This window comes from Mustelus asterias, chromosome 22, assembly GCF_964213995.1.
Source record: "Mustelus asterias chromosome 22, sMusAst1.hap1.1, whole genome shotgun sequence".
NCBI lineage: Eukaryota > Metazoa > Chordata > Chondrichthyes > Carcharhiniformes > Triakidae > Mustelus > Mustelus asterias.
The window spans coordinates 74,321,377-74,335,540 of record NC_135822.1 but is presented as its reverse complement, the minus strand read 5'-3'; the positions used below and the strand labels follow the sequence as shown (position 1 = coordinate 74,335,540).

At 46.5% G+C, this 14,164-nt stretch overlaps 1 protein-coding gene across 2 annotated transcripts in view; it reads right to left on the bottom strand.

Annotated features, from left to right (window-relative positions):
* Positions 1-2,057: 2,057 nt before the first annotated feature.
* The window catches only part of LOC144510187 (F-box/WD repeat-containing protein 1A), a 44,486-nt gene continuing 32,379 nt past the window's right edge, over positions 2,058-14,164 (bottom strand). For both annotated transcript variants that reach the window (XM_078239653.1, XM_078239655.1), the window contains 2 exons: positions 9,725-9,916; positions 2,058-8,517 (listed from right to left, as the gene is read on the bottom strand). In XM_078239653.1, coding sequence (XP_078095779.1) covers positions 9,755-9,916 — 162 coding nt within the window. In that variant the 3' untranslated portion in view covers positions 2,058-8,517; positions 9,725-9,754. The remainder of the gene's footprint in view (positions 8,518-9,724; positions 9,917-14,164) is intronic.

Genomic DNA, 14,164 nt, shown 5'->3' with positions numbered 1-14,164 from the left:
GACAGGTTTTTACAACAATTAATCCATAGAATCTCTACAGTGCAGAAGGCAACCTTTTGGCCCTTCAAGTCTGCACCAGCTCTCCGAAAGAGCATCCGACTTGGGCCCAAATCCCCCCACCCTATCCCTGTAACCCCACTCATTCCATCTAACCCATACATCTTGGGACACCAAGGGGCAATTTTAGCATGGCCAATCCACATAACCTGCACATCTTTGGAATGTGGGAGGAAAGCAGAGTTTCTGAAGGAAGCCCATGCAGACACGGGGAGAATGTGCAAACTCCGGAGTCTAACCCAGGTCCCTGGCGCTGTGAGGCAGTAGTGATAACCCCTGTGCCACCGTGTCACCCATACAATTTCATGGTCACCATTAGACCTTTAATTCCAGATTATGATGTGCCACGGTGAGGTTCGTACCTGAGTTCCAAGGACTCTAGATCACTCGACCAGTTGGGAGAGTAATGTCCTTTGGCCAACCTACCCTCCTCCATTGAAATGGTACTGAATTCAACTCATTGTGGTTTGTGGGATCTTGCCAGCTGTGCACAATGTCTCTGTATTTAAATGATTGATAGAAAATCATAGAATCCTACAGTAAAGAGGCCATTCGGCCCATCGAGTCTGCACCAACCATAATCCCGCCCATGCCCTATCCCCATATCCACCCACGAATCCCTCTGACCTATGCATCCCGGGACACTAAGGGGCAATTTAGAATGGCCAATCAACCTAGCCCGCACATCTTTGGACTGTGGGAAGAAACTGGAGCACCCGGAGGAAACCCACTCAGACACAGGGAGAATGTGCAAATTCCAGACAGTGACCCGAGCCGGGATTCGAACCCAGGACCCTGGAGCTGTGAAGCAGCAGTGCTAACCACTGTGCCACCGTGCCGCCCACAAATCGATCACAAAGACAATAGAAATTACACTGACTTGTGAGCAGAGTCTGCACTTTCTCCCCGTGTCTGCATGGGTTTCCTCCGGCTGCTCCGGTTCCCTCCCACAGTCCGAAAGATGTGCTGGTTAGGGTGCATTGGCTATGCTAAATTCTCCCTCAGTGTACCCGAACAGGCGCCGGAGTGTGGCGACCAGGGGATTTTCACAGTAACTTCATTGCAGCATTAATGTGACACTAATAATTAAACTTTAAACCTTAGTATCTCCAGATGTGCAGGTTTAGGGGATTAGCGGGGTAAATATGTGGAGTTACAGGGATAGGGCCTGGATAAGGTGGTCTGTCAGAGTCGATGCAAGCTCAATGGGCCAAATGGCCTCCTTTTGCACCGTAGGGATTCTGTGATTCTAGACTTGCACCCTTTCTAGCTCTTACAGTCATAGAGGTTTACAGCATGGAAACAGGCTCTTCGGCCCAACTTGTCCATGCTGCCCTTTTTTTAAAACCCCGAACCTAATCCTAATTGCCTGCGTTTGGCCCATATCCCTCTATACCCATCTTACCCATGTAACTGTCCAAATGCTTTTTAAAAGGTGAAATTGTATCCGCCTCTACTACTATCTCTGGCAGTTCGTTCCAGACAGTCACCACCCTCTGTGTGAAAGAATTGCCCCTCTGGACACTTTTGTATCTCTCTCCTCTCACCTTAAACCTATGCCCTCATGTTTTAGACTCCCCTACCTTTGGGAAAAGGTTTTGACTATCTAGCTGATCTGTGCCCCTCATTATTTTATAGACCTCTATAAGATCACCCCTCAGCCTCCTACACTCCAGGAAAAAAGTCCCAGTCTATCCAGCCTCTCCTTATAACTCAAACCATCAAGTCCTGGCAGCATCCTAGTAAATCTTTTCTGCACTCTTTCTAGTTTAATAATATCCTTTCTATAATAGGGTGACCAGAACTGCACACAGTATTCCAAGTGTGGCCTTACCAATGTCTTGTACAACTTCAACAAGACGTCCCAACTCCTGTATTCAATGTTCTGACCGATGCACAGAGAAGTGAATGGGTTTCTCTCCCCGTGTCCTGAACAGTTGCAGTAACATGAGGAAAGGCTAGATTACACCAAGCAGAAAAAACCCAGAATGTTTCAATTCATTTATTTTCATTCATGATAATCACAGCACCCTCCGTGTCTCCACCTGTAACACCAGCAGATCTCCCATTCAAGCTTCGGGTTCAATATTTAAAAAACACACAAAAAAAAACTTTCAAATGTCATGTCAGTTTTAAATGAGTGAAGGTGACGGGAAGCTGCGGATTGTGTTGGAATTTTACATCTCTGCCTGGCTGCAGAGATAAACCCAGTAAGAGTTTTAACAACACCAGGTTAAAGTCCAACAGGTTTATTTGGTAGCAAATGCCATTAGCTTTCGGAGCGCTGCTCCTTCGTCAGCAGCGCTCTGAAAGCTAATGGTATTTGCTACCAAATAAACCTGTTGGACTTTAACCTGGTGTTGTTAAAACTCTTACTGGGTTTACCCCAGTCCAACGCTGGCATCTCCACATCATGACTGCAGAGATAAACCCAGTGCAGGGTTTCGATCAGGAGAAACTGTTTTGGCCGGCGACTGGTTACCAGATTCGCGGAGATTTGCCAAAGAACCAGGGATGATGGGAAGAATGTTTGGGGAAAAAAACAGGTCAGTTGTTAAGATCTGGAATGATCGAGGAACAACATCGAACAGGGAGGGGGAACAGATTTAGTTGGAATTTTCAAAAGGGAATGGGATCAATATTTGACAAGGATAAATATGCAAGGGTAAGGGACTGAATTGAATAGTTCTCCTAAAGAGACAGCGCAGAGCCATGGACCAAACAGTCTCCCTCTGGGTTATACACGACTGTGAGTTGTGTGGGTTATACACAACTGTGAGTTGTGTGGGTTATACACAACTGTGAGTTGTCACTGTCCGTGCTGAGGAGGTTTAATATTTCCCATGCCACTCAGTGCATTTGTGGGATACGATTTCCCGACTCTCTTGAAATCACCCTCAGTTAATTGGCTGTGTTCAGAAAAATGAAAGCCTGCTGCTTGTTAACTGAAGGGATTGTATGGATACAGATTGGGCGGTACACAGGTGGTGACCACCGTGCCACAGATCCTTCCTGTGCCTTGGCCCTAAGCTGTAACTGACCTGGACATCACACACAGGATCAAATCTGACCACCAGGGCTGGTGCCAGCCTTCCCACTTAGCCGAAATTATAGGAGAGGTGAAAGGTCATGCAAAAAAAAAAGTCAGTTAGGTCACCCAGTTACTGGACCTGGTTCCTGTGCTGTACATTCTACACGAGTTTAATGTGACTGGAATATGTCTCTGAACTGCCATTTTACTGTATTTTCAGAGCTGAAGGGATGCTGGTGTAATCTGAAACTATTCCCACCGATACTGGCATCACTTCTCAAGACTAGACTTTCGGAAACATGTCAAGGCCTTGGAGAGGAGCCAGAGGAGGCTTTTAGGGTCTGGTTCTAGAGATTTGAGGGACCCGAGTGATGTGGAGAGGCTGAACAAGCTGGACTTGTTCTCCTTTGAGCAGAGAAACTGAAGGAATATTGATGTACTGACAGTGATGAAAGGTTCAACACATTAGATACAGAAAGGGTTTTCCAGCGGGAGGAAGTGATTAAGTGGAGGACACAGATTGAAGGTAATTGGCAAGAGAACGAGAGGAGAATTTGGAGAATAATACAGCAAGTTGCGATCTGGAATTCACTGCCTGAAGGACGGTGGAAGCAGATTCAATGGTAACTTCCGAAAAGGAATTGGATAAGTATTTGTAAAGGAGAGATCTGCAGTTAAGGAATGTGAACTGTCAGGTGATTTGGATCATTCTTGTAATGAGTCAACACAGACACAATGTACTGACCGGCCTCCTTCTTCAGTGTGTGATTGGAAAACACTACATTGGTAAAATATTTATCTTTAGTGGTTTTGAATGAGGTTGGGAGGAAAGGATTTGTCAAGGGTTACTGAGCTAGATGTGAAAGAGCCAAGTCATCACAAGTTGATTCAATAACGCTGACCTCTACTGCAACATAAATGGGGCAAAAAGGTCATTTAGTTCATCCTTATCCCATGGCAACACGGAACTCTCTACAAGACTCCAAAACTTTGGCCAACCAGAGCCATTTACTCACTCACTCACTGAGAAGAACCACCACACAAGACCCCAAGCATCTTGACTCTTGCTATCAAACAGGTTTGACAAACTTCTTTCAACTGCCCCTCCCCCTCTCAAGAATAAAGTTCTATCTCTCTATGTGTATCAAGTGCCTGAAACCAGGGGTAGCATTTCCCATGATGCTGAGGGATTCATTGTGTTCCTTGGTTCTGCTCTTCCTGGTAGGCGGATGGTCACACATCAGGAGGGAACGTGCAGGAAGGAGATAATCATTCATATTGCTTTGATTTGGGAAGTAAAGGGTGCTCCTGTGAGAATGTGGCCATCGGAATTTATTTCCTTCAAGAAAAGCCTGAAGGGTTTAGGGGAATCTCTTATATTTTAATTTTTAAAGCCATTTTGGCCGGCACCTCTCTAAATGTCGAGGGACAATAGGCTTAACATTATGAAAGGATTCAGATAGGCCAGCCACAGAGAGAGATGTTTCCTCTTGTGGGACCAGTATTAGATAGTTACTAATAATTCAATGGGAAATTGATCCAGTGGTGAGATTGTGGAACTCACTCCCACATGGGTAACTGAGACCCTTTAGCATAGGTGCATTCAAGATGAGACAAGATAAACAGATGGAGGACAAAGGAATGGGAAGATATATTGACGGAGGAGTGAGATGTCGAGGAGCGCAAGGTGCTCTTCATAGAAATCATAGAAACCCTACAGTGCAGAAGGAGGCCATTCGGCCCATTGAATCTGCACCGACCACAATCCCACCCAGGGCCTACCCCCACATATTTACCCGCTAATGCCTCTAACCTACACATCTCAGGACTCTAAGGGGCAATTTTTAACCTGGCCAATCAAGCTAACCCGCACATCTTTGGAGGAGAATATGCAAACTCCACACAGACAGTGACCCGAGCCGGGAATCGAACCCGGGACCCTGGAGCTGTGAAGCAGCAGTGCTAACCACTGTGCTACCGTGCCGCCCCCTCATCTTGATGAGTTTAAACACCAGCATATACGAACTGGGCTGAAAGGCCAATTGTGAAGCTGTAAGTGTAATGTAAATGATCTGAATTGGCCATTTGGAAGATGTGTCTACAAATACCACACAAGAACATTTCATAACTCAGTGAAGACAGATGACCAAATAAGTGAGCAGCTAAAGGAATGGAAAATAAGCTCTCGATTCTGGATGGGACACAGGTAGGGATGAACCTTTCAATGCTCAGTGCTTGGACCTACTCACACTACTTGAATGTTTAACTGGAGTTAAGAGTCGCAGGGAGCTGGCTGGAGTCTCAAAAGAAAACAGAATCATTTCTGACATTTGAAATCTTTGCATGTTGGGTGAATGATAAACTGCAATTTAATCGCGAACCACATATCTTAAAGAATGCATTTTCTGTTTTTAAAAAGGCTACATAAATAATCCACAGAAACAATACCTCGAAACAAGAGAATGTAGAAAAATAGCACAAGCTGCTACGGAAGCCAGAGTAAAATGATAAAAGGGGAGCCTGTACCTCCCCGCACAGCAAAAAGAGGAGATAAAAGAGGATCTTGCCCCCACAGCAAAGCAGAGGTGCGTGAGCATGGGGGAGGGAGCGGTGTGGACCGAGTGGAATTGTATTGTGGAAAAATGACATTCATTAGAAACCTGGACATTGCCTGATTGTTTGAGGGTCGTTAGGTGATGGGGAAACCAGATGCTCAGCCAAGAACAGAAAATGCTGGAAAATCTCAGCAGGTCTGACAGCATCTGTGGAGAGAGGATAGCGCCAACGTTTCGAGTCTGGATGACCCTTCGTCAGAATTGAGCTGAGCTGAGTTGTCCACACTCAAAACGTTGGGTCTATTCTCTCTCCACTGATGCTGTCAGACCTGCTGAGATTTTCCAGCGTTTTCTGTTTTTGGTTCAGATTCCAGCATCTGCCTTCAATTTGCCTTCATGTCAGGTGCTGAGGACCTTTTGAAGAAAGCACTGTGACACTTTTGGGGAAGAATAAGTCTGAAACAACAGCATGGTTCTCTGTCTCACCACCCTCCAACAAGGCATCACATGTCCAGCTTTACCAAAACACAGCTGGCTCAAGTGCCATTGGTCACCCCGTGAAGGCAGATGAGCTTTGACTGTTTGAGGCATCACCCCTGGCCCCCTAACCCTTCTCTGGATACTGGTCTTTATCAGTGAACTCTTGACTGATCCCTGGATTGGGTACAGAGTCCATTTGCTGCTACCTCTCCCGCAGACACTCCCCTCCCCCCTCCCCCATCACCCATACTGATTCCTTGGCTATGAGCAGCTCACTCAATGCGCAGAGTGAGGACTGAACCCGGGGCCTGGTAACCTGCCCCTGGCACTGGAGTGGAGTTGGGGAGAGAGAGGGGGGAAGAGAGAGAGGGGGGGGGGTCAACTTGCTTTTAACCTCATTTTCCCCATCCTCCCACCCCCAAAAGGTCAACAATTCCAAGTCCAAAGTGGCATAAATACCCGGAGTTTGGGGACTGACTAAGAATAGCAGCGTCTTCCAACTCCGTGTGGTTAAGGCAGTCTTGGTCAGGAACTTTCTGTAGTGTTCAACTCAGGGGTGGGGATGGGGAGGGGGTGAAGCAAAAACAGAAAAGAAATGTAACACACCCAAACTACCATCCCCATCCCCACTGCCCCCCCCGCAAAAAAACTTCTCCACAACACGGACCTGCCGTCATGAGACACTACTGAAACTCAACCTTTAAGAGCCGTGGGATTTCATCAATGATTAAAAGAAAAGTTTTACAGAGAATACTTTTTAAAATAAACTAAACACAAGATACTATACACAAACTGTACAATAGCAACTGTAAATTGCACATTGGTTTCTAGCAACACAATACATCACCTTCCTCTTAGAATGAAGGTAATGACACAGAATTATACAACATCATAGGTGTGAATCAGAGCAGTGCTGAGGCCCCTTCTGCACTGTTGCCTTATCTCTGACAGCTTTCTCCCACCTTGAACGTCTGGGTTTCTCAATGTGATGTACGAGGACTTGCGCTGCTCTAGGTGACACATCCCTAGATACAACTCTATAGGCAGCTGCCACTCTCTTTCCTGGGATAAGGGTCCAGTTTTCAGGGGGCTGGCAGTGACTCCCCCTCATATCCCCCCAGTACTAACCTTGCTTCCCAAAAAGCATTCGTCAGCCGGCTCTTCAGCTTCGTGGCTGGGCTAGATCCTGCCCTCAACATGATAGCTATTCGGGGATCATGGAAGCAGGAGCAGAGGTCAAATCCACCACCAAACCGCCCCCCGCCCCACCCCCCCGTCCCCCGTCAGCTCAGGATCAACGTGGGTTTGTGGCTGCCAACGATCCAATTAGTGGCGATATTGTGTAGAGTTTCTTTTGGTAATTGATGGCAAGATGGACAAGTGGAAATGATGAAAGGATGGTGCCGTACCTCGTTGCTGTAATACAAATCTATCAGGCAACTGCCCCCTCCTCCCCAATCACATGTTCACAATGCCATTGTTGTTTCCAGTGAGGAAAACTGATTAAGAGGAGAACTATCGCAACGTCACACTCCCCACTGTAAAGTTGCAATGTTTCATTCAGGAACACACCCCTAAGGAATTTACTCAACTCAAACCCTTGATGCCCAATGTCTATTTCTCTCCCCCTCCTCTCTGGAAGGCGCAGAGTTTTACTGGGGCACAGTTCCGCGGGCAGCAACCTTTCACCATTACACCCCAGCTGATATCCTTCACGGGCAGTTTAGCCGTGGCATCAACAGCAGAGACCGATTCTGTCCCTGCTTTCCCGCAGGGAGGAACATGGAGTATCATTTCGGTAGATTTCCATTTCTCCCCCTCTCTTTAACCACTCTCCCCTGGCCAAAGCAGCCCTCCTCCAACCTGTTTGCTTCCAAGCTCCAGGGACACCTAGACCAACTCCAGCTGACGCCTGGGACCTTCTGCTCTCTGGGGCTCAGTACGATGAGTTGGGGAACCTCTTTAAACTCTGACGGCAAGAGGGAGAAAGAACAAATAATTTGCAACAATACAGAGCTGGCGATTTCAGCAAAGCCCATCGCCAATTCCAGGGGCCCTTCTTGCTGTTCCCTTTTAGAAGATTTTTTTTTAGTTTTTCCTTCGTCTTTAAAGTTCCTTCAAGAAATCAGTCCATACAAATTTACAAAATTAACTGGGTGTTGTTGCGTTACTTTGAGATGGAGGTGGAGATCCAGTTGAAACTTCTTCCGTTGATGCAATGATATGTGGGGATTTATTTTTCTTCTCTCTCAGCTTCAGTGAGCAGGCACTCCCACTGCTCACTCTCCCACATCCTGAAATAAGTCCCCTTCAAAATGACCGCTTCCTTGTATGAATGTGTGGCTCACGATCGGGTTCTTTTATTAAGTGCCTAAAAGCTGTATTTTGGACATCCTGAAGAGAGAGGGAGAGAGAGAGGGAGAGAAAGGGGGAGAGATGTCAATTCTTTACACAAGGGAACAGGGAAATGAACTGGTCATCTCAAAAGCCAAGGCATGAAGCTGTTGGAGGGACTCCTTCAACTTGCCAAGGTTGGTCTCTCACACTGCGGCTCCTGACCCTCGTGACATCTTCATTTTATTCCTTCCTGAGTCCGACATCAAAACCTAATGTTTCGATAAGAGGCGGCCTTCAAATTTATCATAAAAAACAGAAAGCCTACAGTGTACACGGAGAGACTTATCGACATACAGCAAGTCACCAAAAGACCATAGAGTCATGGAGGTTTATAGCATGGAAACAGGCCCTTCGGCCCAACTTGTCCATGCCGCCCTTTTTTAAACCCCTAAGCTAGTCCCAGTTGCCCGCATTTGGCCCATATCCCTCTATACCCATCATACCCATGTAACTGTTGAAATATTTTTAAAAAGACAAAATTGTACCCGCCTCTACTACTACCTCTGGCAGCTTGTTCCAGACACTCACCACCCTCTGTGTGAAAAAAATGCCCCTCTGGATCTTTTTGTATCTCTCCCCTCAAACCTATGCCCTCTAGTTTTAGACTCCCCTACCTTTGGGAAAAGATAATGACTATCTAGCTGATCTATGCTCCTCATTATTTTATAGACCTCGATAAGATCACCCCTCAGCCTCCTACGCTCCAGAGAAAAAAGTCCCAGTCTATTCAGCCTCTCCTTATAATTCAATCCATCAAGTCCCGGTAGCATCCTAGTAAATCTTTTCTGCACTCTTTCTAGTTTAATAACATCCCTGCATTCTTTTTCCAACCGCTCGTTGGAAGGTTTACAACAATTCTGGATTCTGCAACATTGCGAAACAATTGAAGCTTGGATTGATTCGAATGTTGGAAAGGCTTTGCCATTTGGTTACTGTGGCTTGATGATTTGCTGTTGGGTTACTAGGGTCTGCAAGCCATCTCGAACCACTTGCTACTTGAGCAGAATGACACAGCTGCCCGGCCCACCCCAATCTGCCCCTGTTAAAAAGTAACTCACGGTTGGAATCAAAATCGAATTCCCGGGCTCGTGCATGCATCCTCCTTTGACCAAGAAAGCAGAGCCCCCCCACACCCCATCCTTTCACAAGGAATGGGGAAGGCAGAGTGGGAGAAGGGGGTTAGCATGTGCTTTCTGTTCCTTACCATGACTGGTCTGACACGAGACGCCGGCACCTATCTGGAGACGTAGGTGTACGTGCGGGGTGCTGACTGCGAGCCATCCCCTTGCTCGGAGGGTACATTCAGGAAATCCCAGATCAGGATGGTGTCGTCATGAGAACTGCTCACTATCTGAAACTCGTCAAACTGAAGCCGGAATACTCTCCCAGAATGCTCCTTTGTGAGAGACAGAGAAATAGGAGAGGGGGTTATGTAAACATTGCAAGAAAAAGGCTCATGAACTGACTTCACACTCCTGCGGCTGAAGCTAATCACTGGATGTTGGAAACAGAAGTGCAGTGTTCCCCCGAAGCAGCCAATATTCCATTAGCTTTCCGAGCTGCCTTCTTCAGTTGAACACAGGAGTTGGCTGTACAGCACCCCCCAGGCCTGCTTCCCCATTCAATAAGGTCATGGCTGATATTCTAAATTAACTCCACTTTGAAACCCAACACCCTATTCCTTGGTGTCTAACTACCTTTCGAGCACAGTAAGGAATATACTCAACACCAGGTTAAAGCCCACCAGGTTTATTTGGTGCACGAGCTTTCGGAACATTGCCCCTCACCTGATGAAGGCGAGTGACAAGAAGCAAGGTTCAGTCTGCAAGTAAACAGTTTGCTGTTTCATAGCTTTTGAAGAGATCCTGGTGTTGAAGCAGGTCTCTGAGTATAAAGCCGAGACTGTTGCTGTGTGTGATACAGTCGGAAAAAGCAGACAGCTGAAGACAGGAACAGTAAGGGATTGTGGATTGGACAAGACCCATAATTGCTGATTTTGTGTTATAGAGTTATAGAATCAGAGAGGTTTACAGCATGGAAACAGGCCCTTCAGCCCAACTTGTCCATGCTGCCCTTTTTTTAAAATCCCGAAGCTAGTCCCAATTGCCCACGTTTGGCCCATATCCCTCTTATCCATGTTAACTGTCTAAACACTTTTTAAAAGACAAAATTGTATCCGCCTCTACTACTACCTCTGACAGCTTGTTCCAGACACTCACCACCCTCTGTGTGAAAATATTGCCCCTCTGGCCACTTTTGTATCTCTCCCCTCTCACATGAAACCTATGCCCTCTAGTTTTAGACTCCCCTACCTTTGGGAAAAGATATTGACTATCTAGCTGATCTGTGTCCCTCATTATTTTATAGACCTCTATAAGATCACCCCTCAGCCTCCTACGCTCCAGAGAAAAAAGTCCCAGTCTATCCAGCCTTCCTTATAACTCAAACCCTCAAGTCCCGGTAGCATCCTAGTAAATCTTTTCTGCACTCTTTCGAGTTTAATAATATTCTTTCTATAATAGGGTGACCAGAACTGTACACAGTATTCCAAGTGTGGCCTTACCAATGTCTTCAACAAGACGTCCCAAGTCCTGTATTCAATGTTCTGACCGATGAAACCAAGCATGCCGAATGCCTTCTTCACCACTCTGTCCACCTGTGGCTCCACTTTCAAGGAGCTATGAACCTGTACCCCTAGATCTCTTTGTTCTGTAACTCTCCCCAACACCCTCCCATTAACTGAGTAAGTCCTGCCCTGGTTCAATCTATCAAAATGCATCACCTCGCATTTATCTAAATTAAACACCATCTGCCATTCGTCAGCCCACTGGCCCAATTGATCAAGATCCTGTTGTCAGAACCCACCAGACTGTGCAAAGGGGTTAAAGAAGGGAGTCTCCAGGAATCCTGGAATCCATCAGGACTGTCATGACCAGCGAGAGAGAAGGTTCATTGACAGGTGCTTTGTCAATGGTAACAGCGTCTGGGTACTTAAGATGGAATATGGTTACTGGTGAATGCGACTCAAGCACCAAATGACTAAAAGTAAAATACTGCAGATGGTGGAATCTGGAACGAAAACAGAAAATGCTGGAAAATCTCAGCGGGTCTGACAGTATCTGTGGCGACAGAATAGAGCCAACGTTTCGAGTCTGGATGATTCAGCTCAGCTCTGACGAAGGGTCACCCAGAATCGAAACGTTGGCTCTATCCTCTCCCCACAGATGCTGTCAGACCCGCTGAGATTTTCCAGCATTTTCTGTTTTTTTGCTGAAATGAGTGAGAAAGTGAGGTCCAGTTAGAAAAACGGAGAGATTTACATGGCACCAAATGTAGCAGGAAATAATGGGAGTGCTTGTCTCTACAGGAGGTGTATCCTGGTTGTATCGAGTATTTAAAGACATTTAATCCTCTTTTAATCCTCCGGCCTTTAGCTTGAAATAAGTTGGTTTTCGCTGGTTTCTATCAACAAATGTCGTAAAATGTGAAATTCTGCCCACCAATTAGCTTCATGGGGATTACTTTCTCCTTCACAAGTTATCAGGTTCAACAGGGATTGCGAAGCAGCCTCATGCCAGAACTCTGTCCAGTGGACCTTTGTTGCACACCTGAGACCATAAGACATAGGAGCAGAATTAGGCCACTCGGCCCATCGAGTCTGCTCCGCCATTCAACCATGGCTGATATTTTTCTCATCCCCATTCTCCTGCCTTTTTCCCATAATCCCTGATCCCCTTATTAATCAAGAACCGATCTATCTCTGTCTTAAAGACACTCAATGACCTGGCCTCCACAGCCTTCTGCGGCAAAGAGTTCCACAGATTCACCACTCTCTGGCTGAAGAAATTCCTCCTCCTCTCTGTTTTAAAGGATTGTCCCTTTAGTCTGAGGTTGTGCCCTCTGGTTCTAGTTTTGCCTACTAGTGGAAACATCCTCTCCACGTCCACGCTATCCAGGCCTCGCAGTATCCTGCAAGTTTCAATAAGATCCCCCCCTCATCCTTCTAAACTCCAACGAGTACAGACCCAGAGTCCTCAACCGTTCCTCATACGACAAGCTCTTCATTCCAGGGATCATTCTTGTGAATCTCCTCTGGACCCTTTCCAAGGCCAGCACATCCTTCCTTAGATACGGGGCCCAAAGCTGCTCACAATACTCCAAATGGGGTCTGACCAGAGCCTTATACAGCCTCAGAAGTACATCCCTGCTCTTGTATTCTAGCCCTCTCGACATGAATGCTAACATTGCATTTGCCTTCCTAACTGCCGACTGAACCTGCACGTTAACCTTAAGAGAATCTTGAACAATGACTCCCAAGTCCCTTTGTGTTTCTGATTTCCTAAGCATTTTCCCATTTAGAAAATAGTCTATGCCTCCATTCCTCCTTCCAAAGCGCATAACCTCACACTTTTCCACATTGTATTCCATCTGCCACTTCTTTGCCCACTCTCCTAACCTGTCCAGCCCCCCTGCTTCCTCAATACTACCTGTCCCTCTACATATCTTTGTATCATCTGCAAACTTAGCAACAGTGCCTTCAGTTCCTTCCTCCAAATCATTAATGTGTACCTTGGACACAATTACATCCTTCCTTGGGTCAGGAGACCATAACGGTAGTTTGTACGCATGGCCAGACGTTACAGAAGGCAGATATCATTGCAGCAAGGCTCCCTTACTGATATACTCCAAAGTCCTTGCAATAAATGATTTGGAGGAAAATGTAACTGGATTGATTAGTAAGTTTGCGGACGACACAAAGGTTGTTGGATTTGCGGATAGCGATGAGGACCATCAGAGGATGCAGCAGGATATAGATCGGTTGTAGACTTGTGCGGAGAGATGGCAGATGGAGTTTAATCTGGACAAATGTGAGGTAATGCATTTTGGAAGGTCCAATACAGATAGGAAATATACAGTAAACGGCAGAACCCTTAAGAGTATTGACAGGCAGAGAGATCTGGGTGTACAGGTACACAGGTCACTGAAAGTGGCAATGCAGGTGGAGAAGGTAGTCAAGAAGGCATACAGCATGCTTGCCTTCATCGGCCGGGGCATCGAGTTTAAAAATTGTCAAGTCATGTTGCAGCTTTATAGAACCTTAGTTAGGCCGCACTTGGAATATAGTGTTCAATTCTGGTCCCCACACTACCAGAAGGATGTGGAGGCTTTAGAGAGGATACAGAAAAGATTTACCAGGATGTTGCCTGGTATGGAAGGCATTAGCTATGAAGAGAGGTTGGAGAAACTTGGTTTGTTCTCACTGGAGCGATGAAGGTTGAGGGGCGACCTGATAGAAGTCTACAAGATTATGAGAGGCATGGACAGAGTGGATAGTCAGAAGCTTTTTCCCAGGGTGGAAGAGTCAATTACTAGGGGGCACAGCTTTAAGGTGCGAGGGGCAAGGTTTAAAGGAGTTGTACGAGGCAAGTTTTTTTACACAGAGGGGAGTGGGTGCCTGGAACTCGCTGCCGGAGAAGGTAGTGGAAGCAGATACGACAGTGAGTTTTAAGGGGTGTCTTGACAAATACACGAATAGGATGGGAATAGAGGGATATGGTCCCCGGAAGGGCAGGAGGTTTTAGTTCAGTCGGGCAGCATGGTCGGTGCCGGCTTGGAGGGCCGAAGGGCCTGTTCCTGTGCTGTA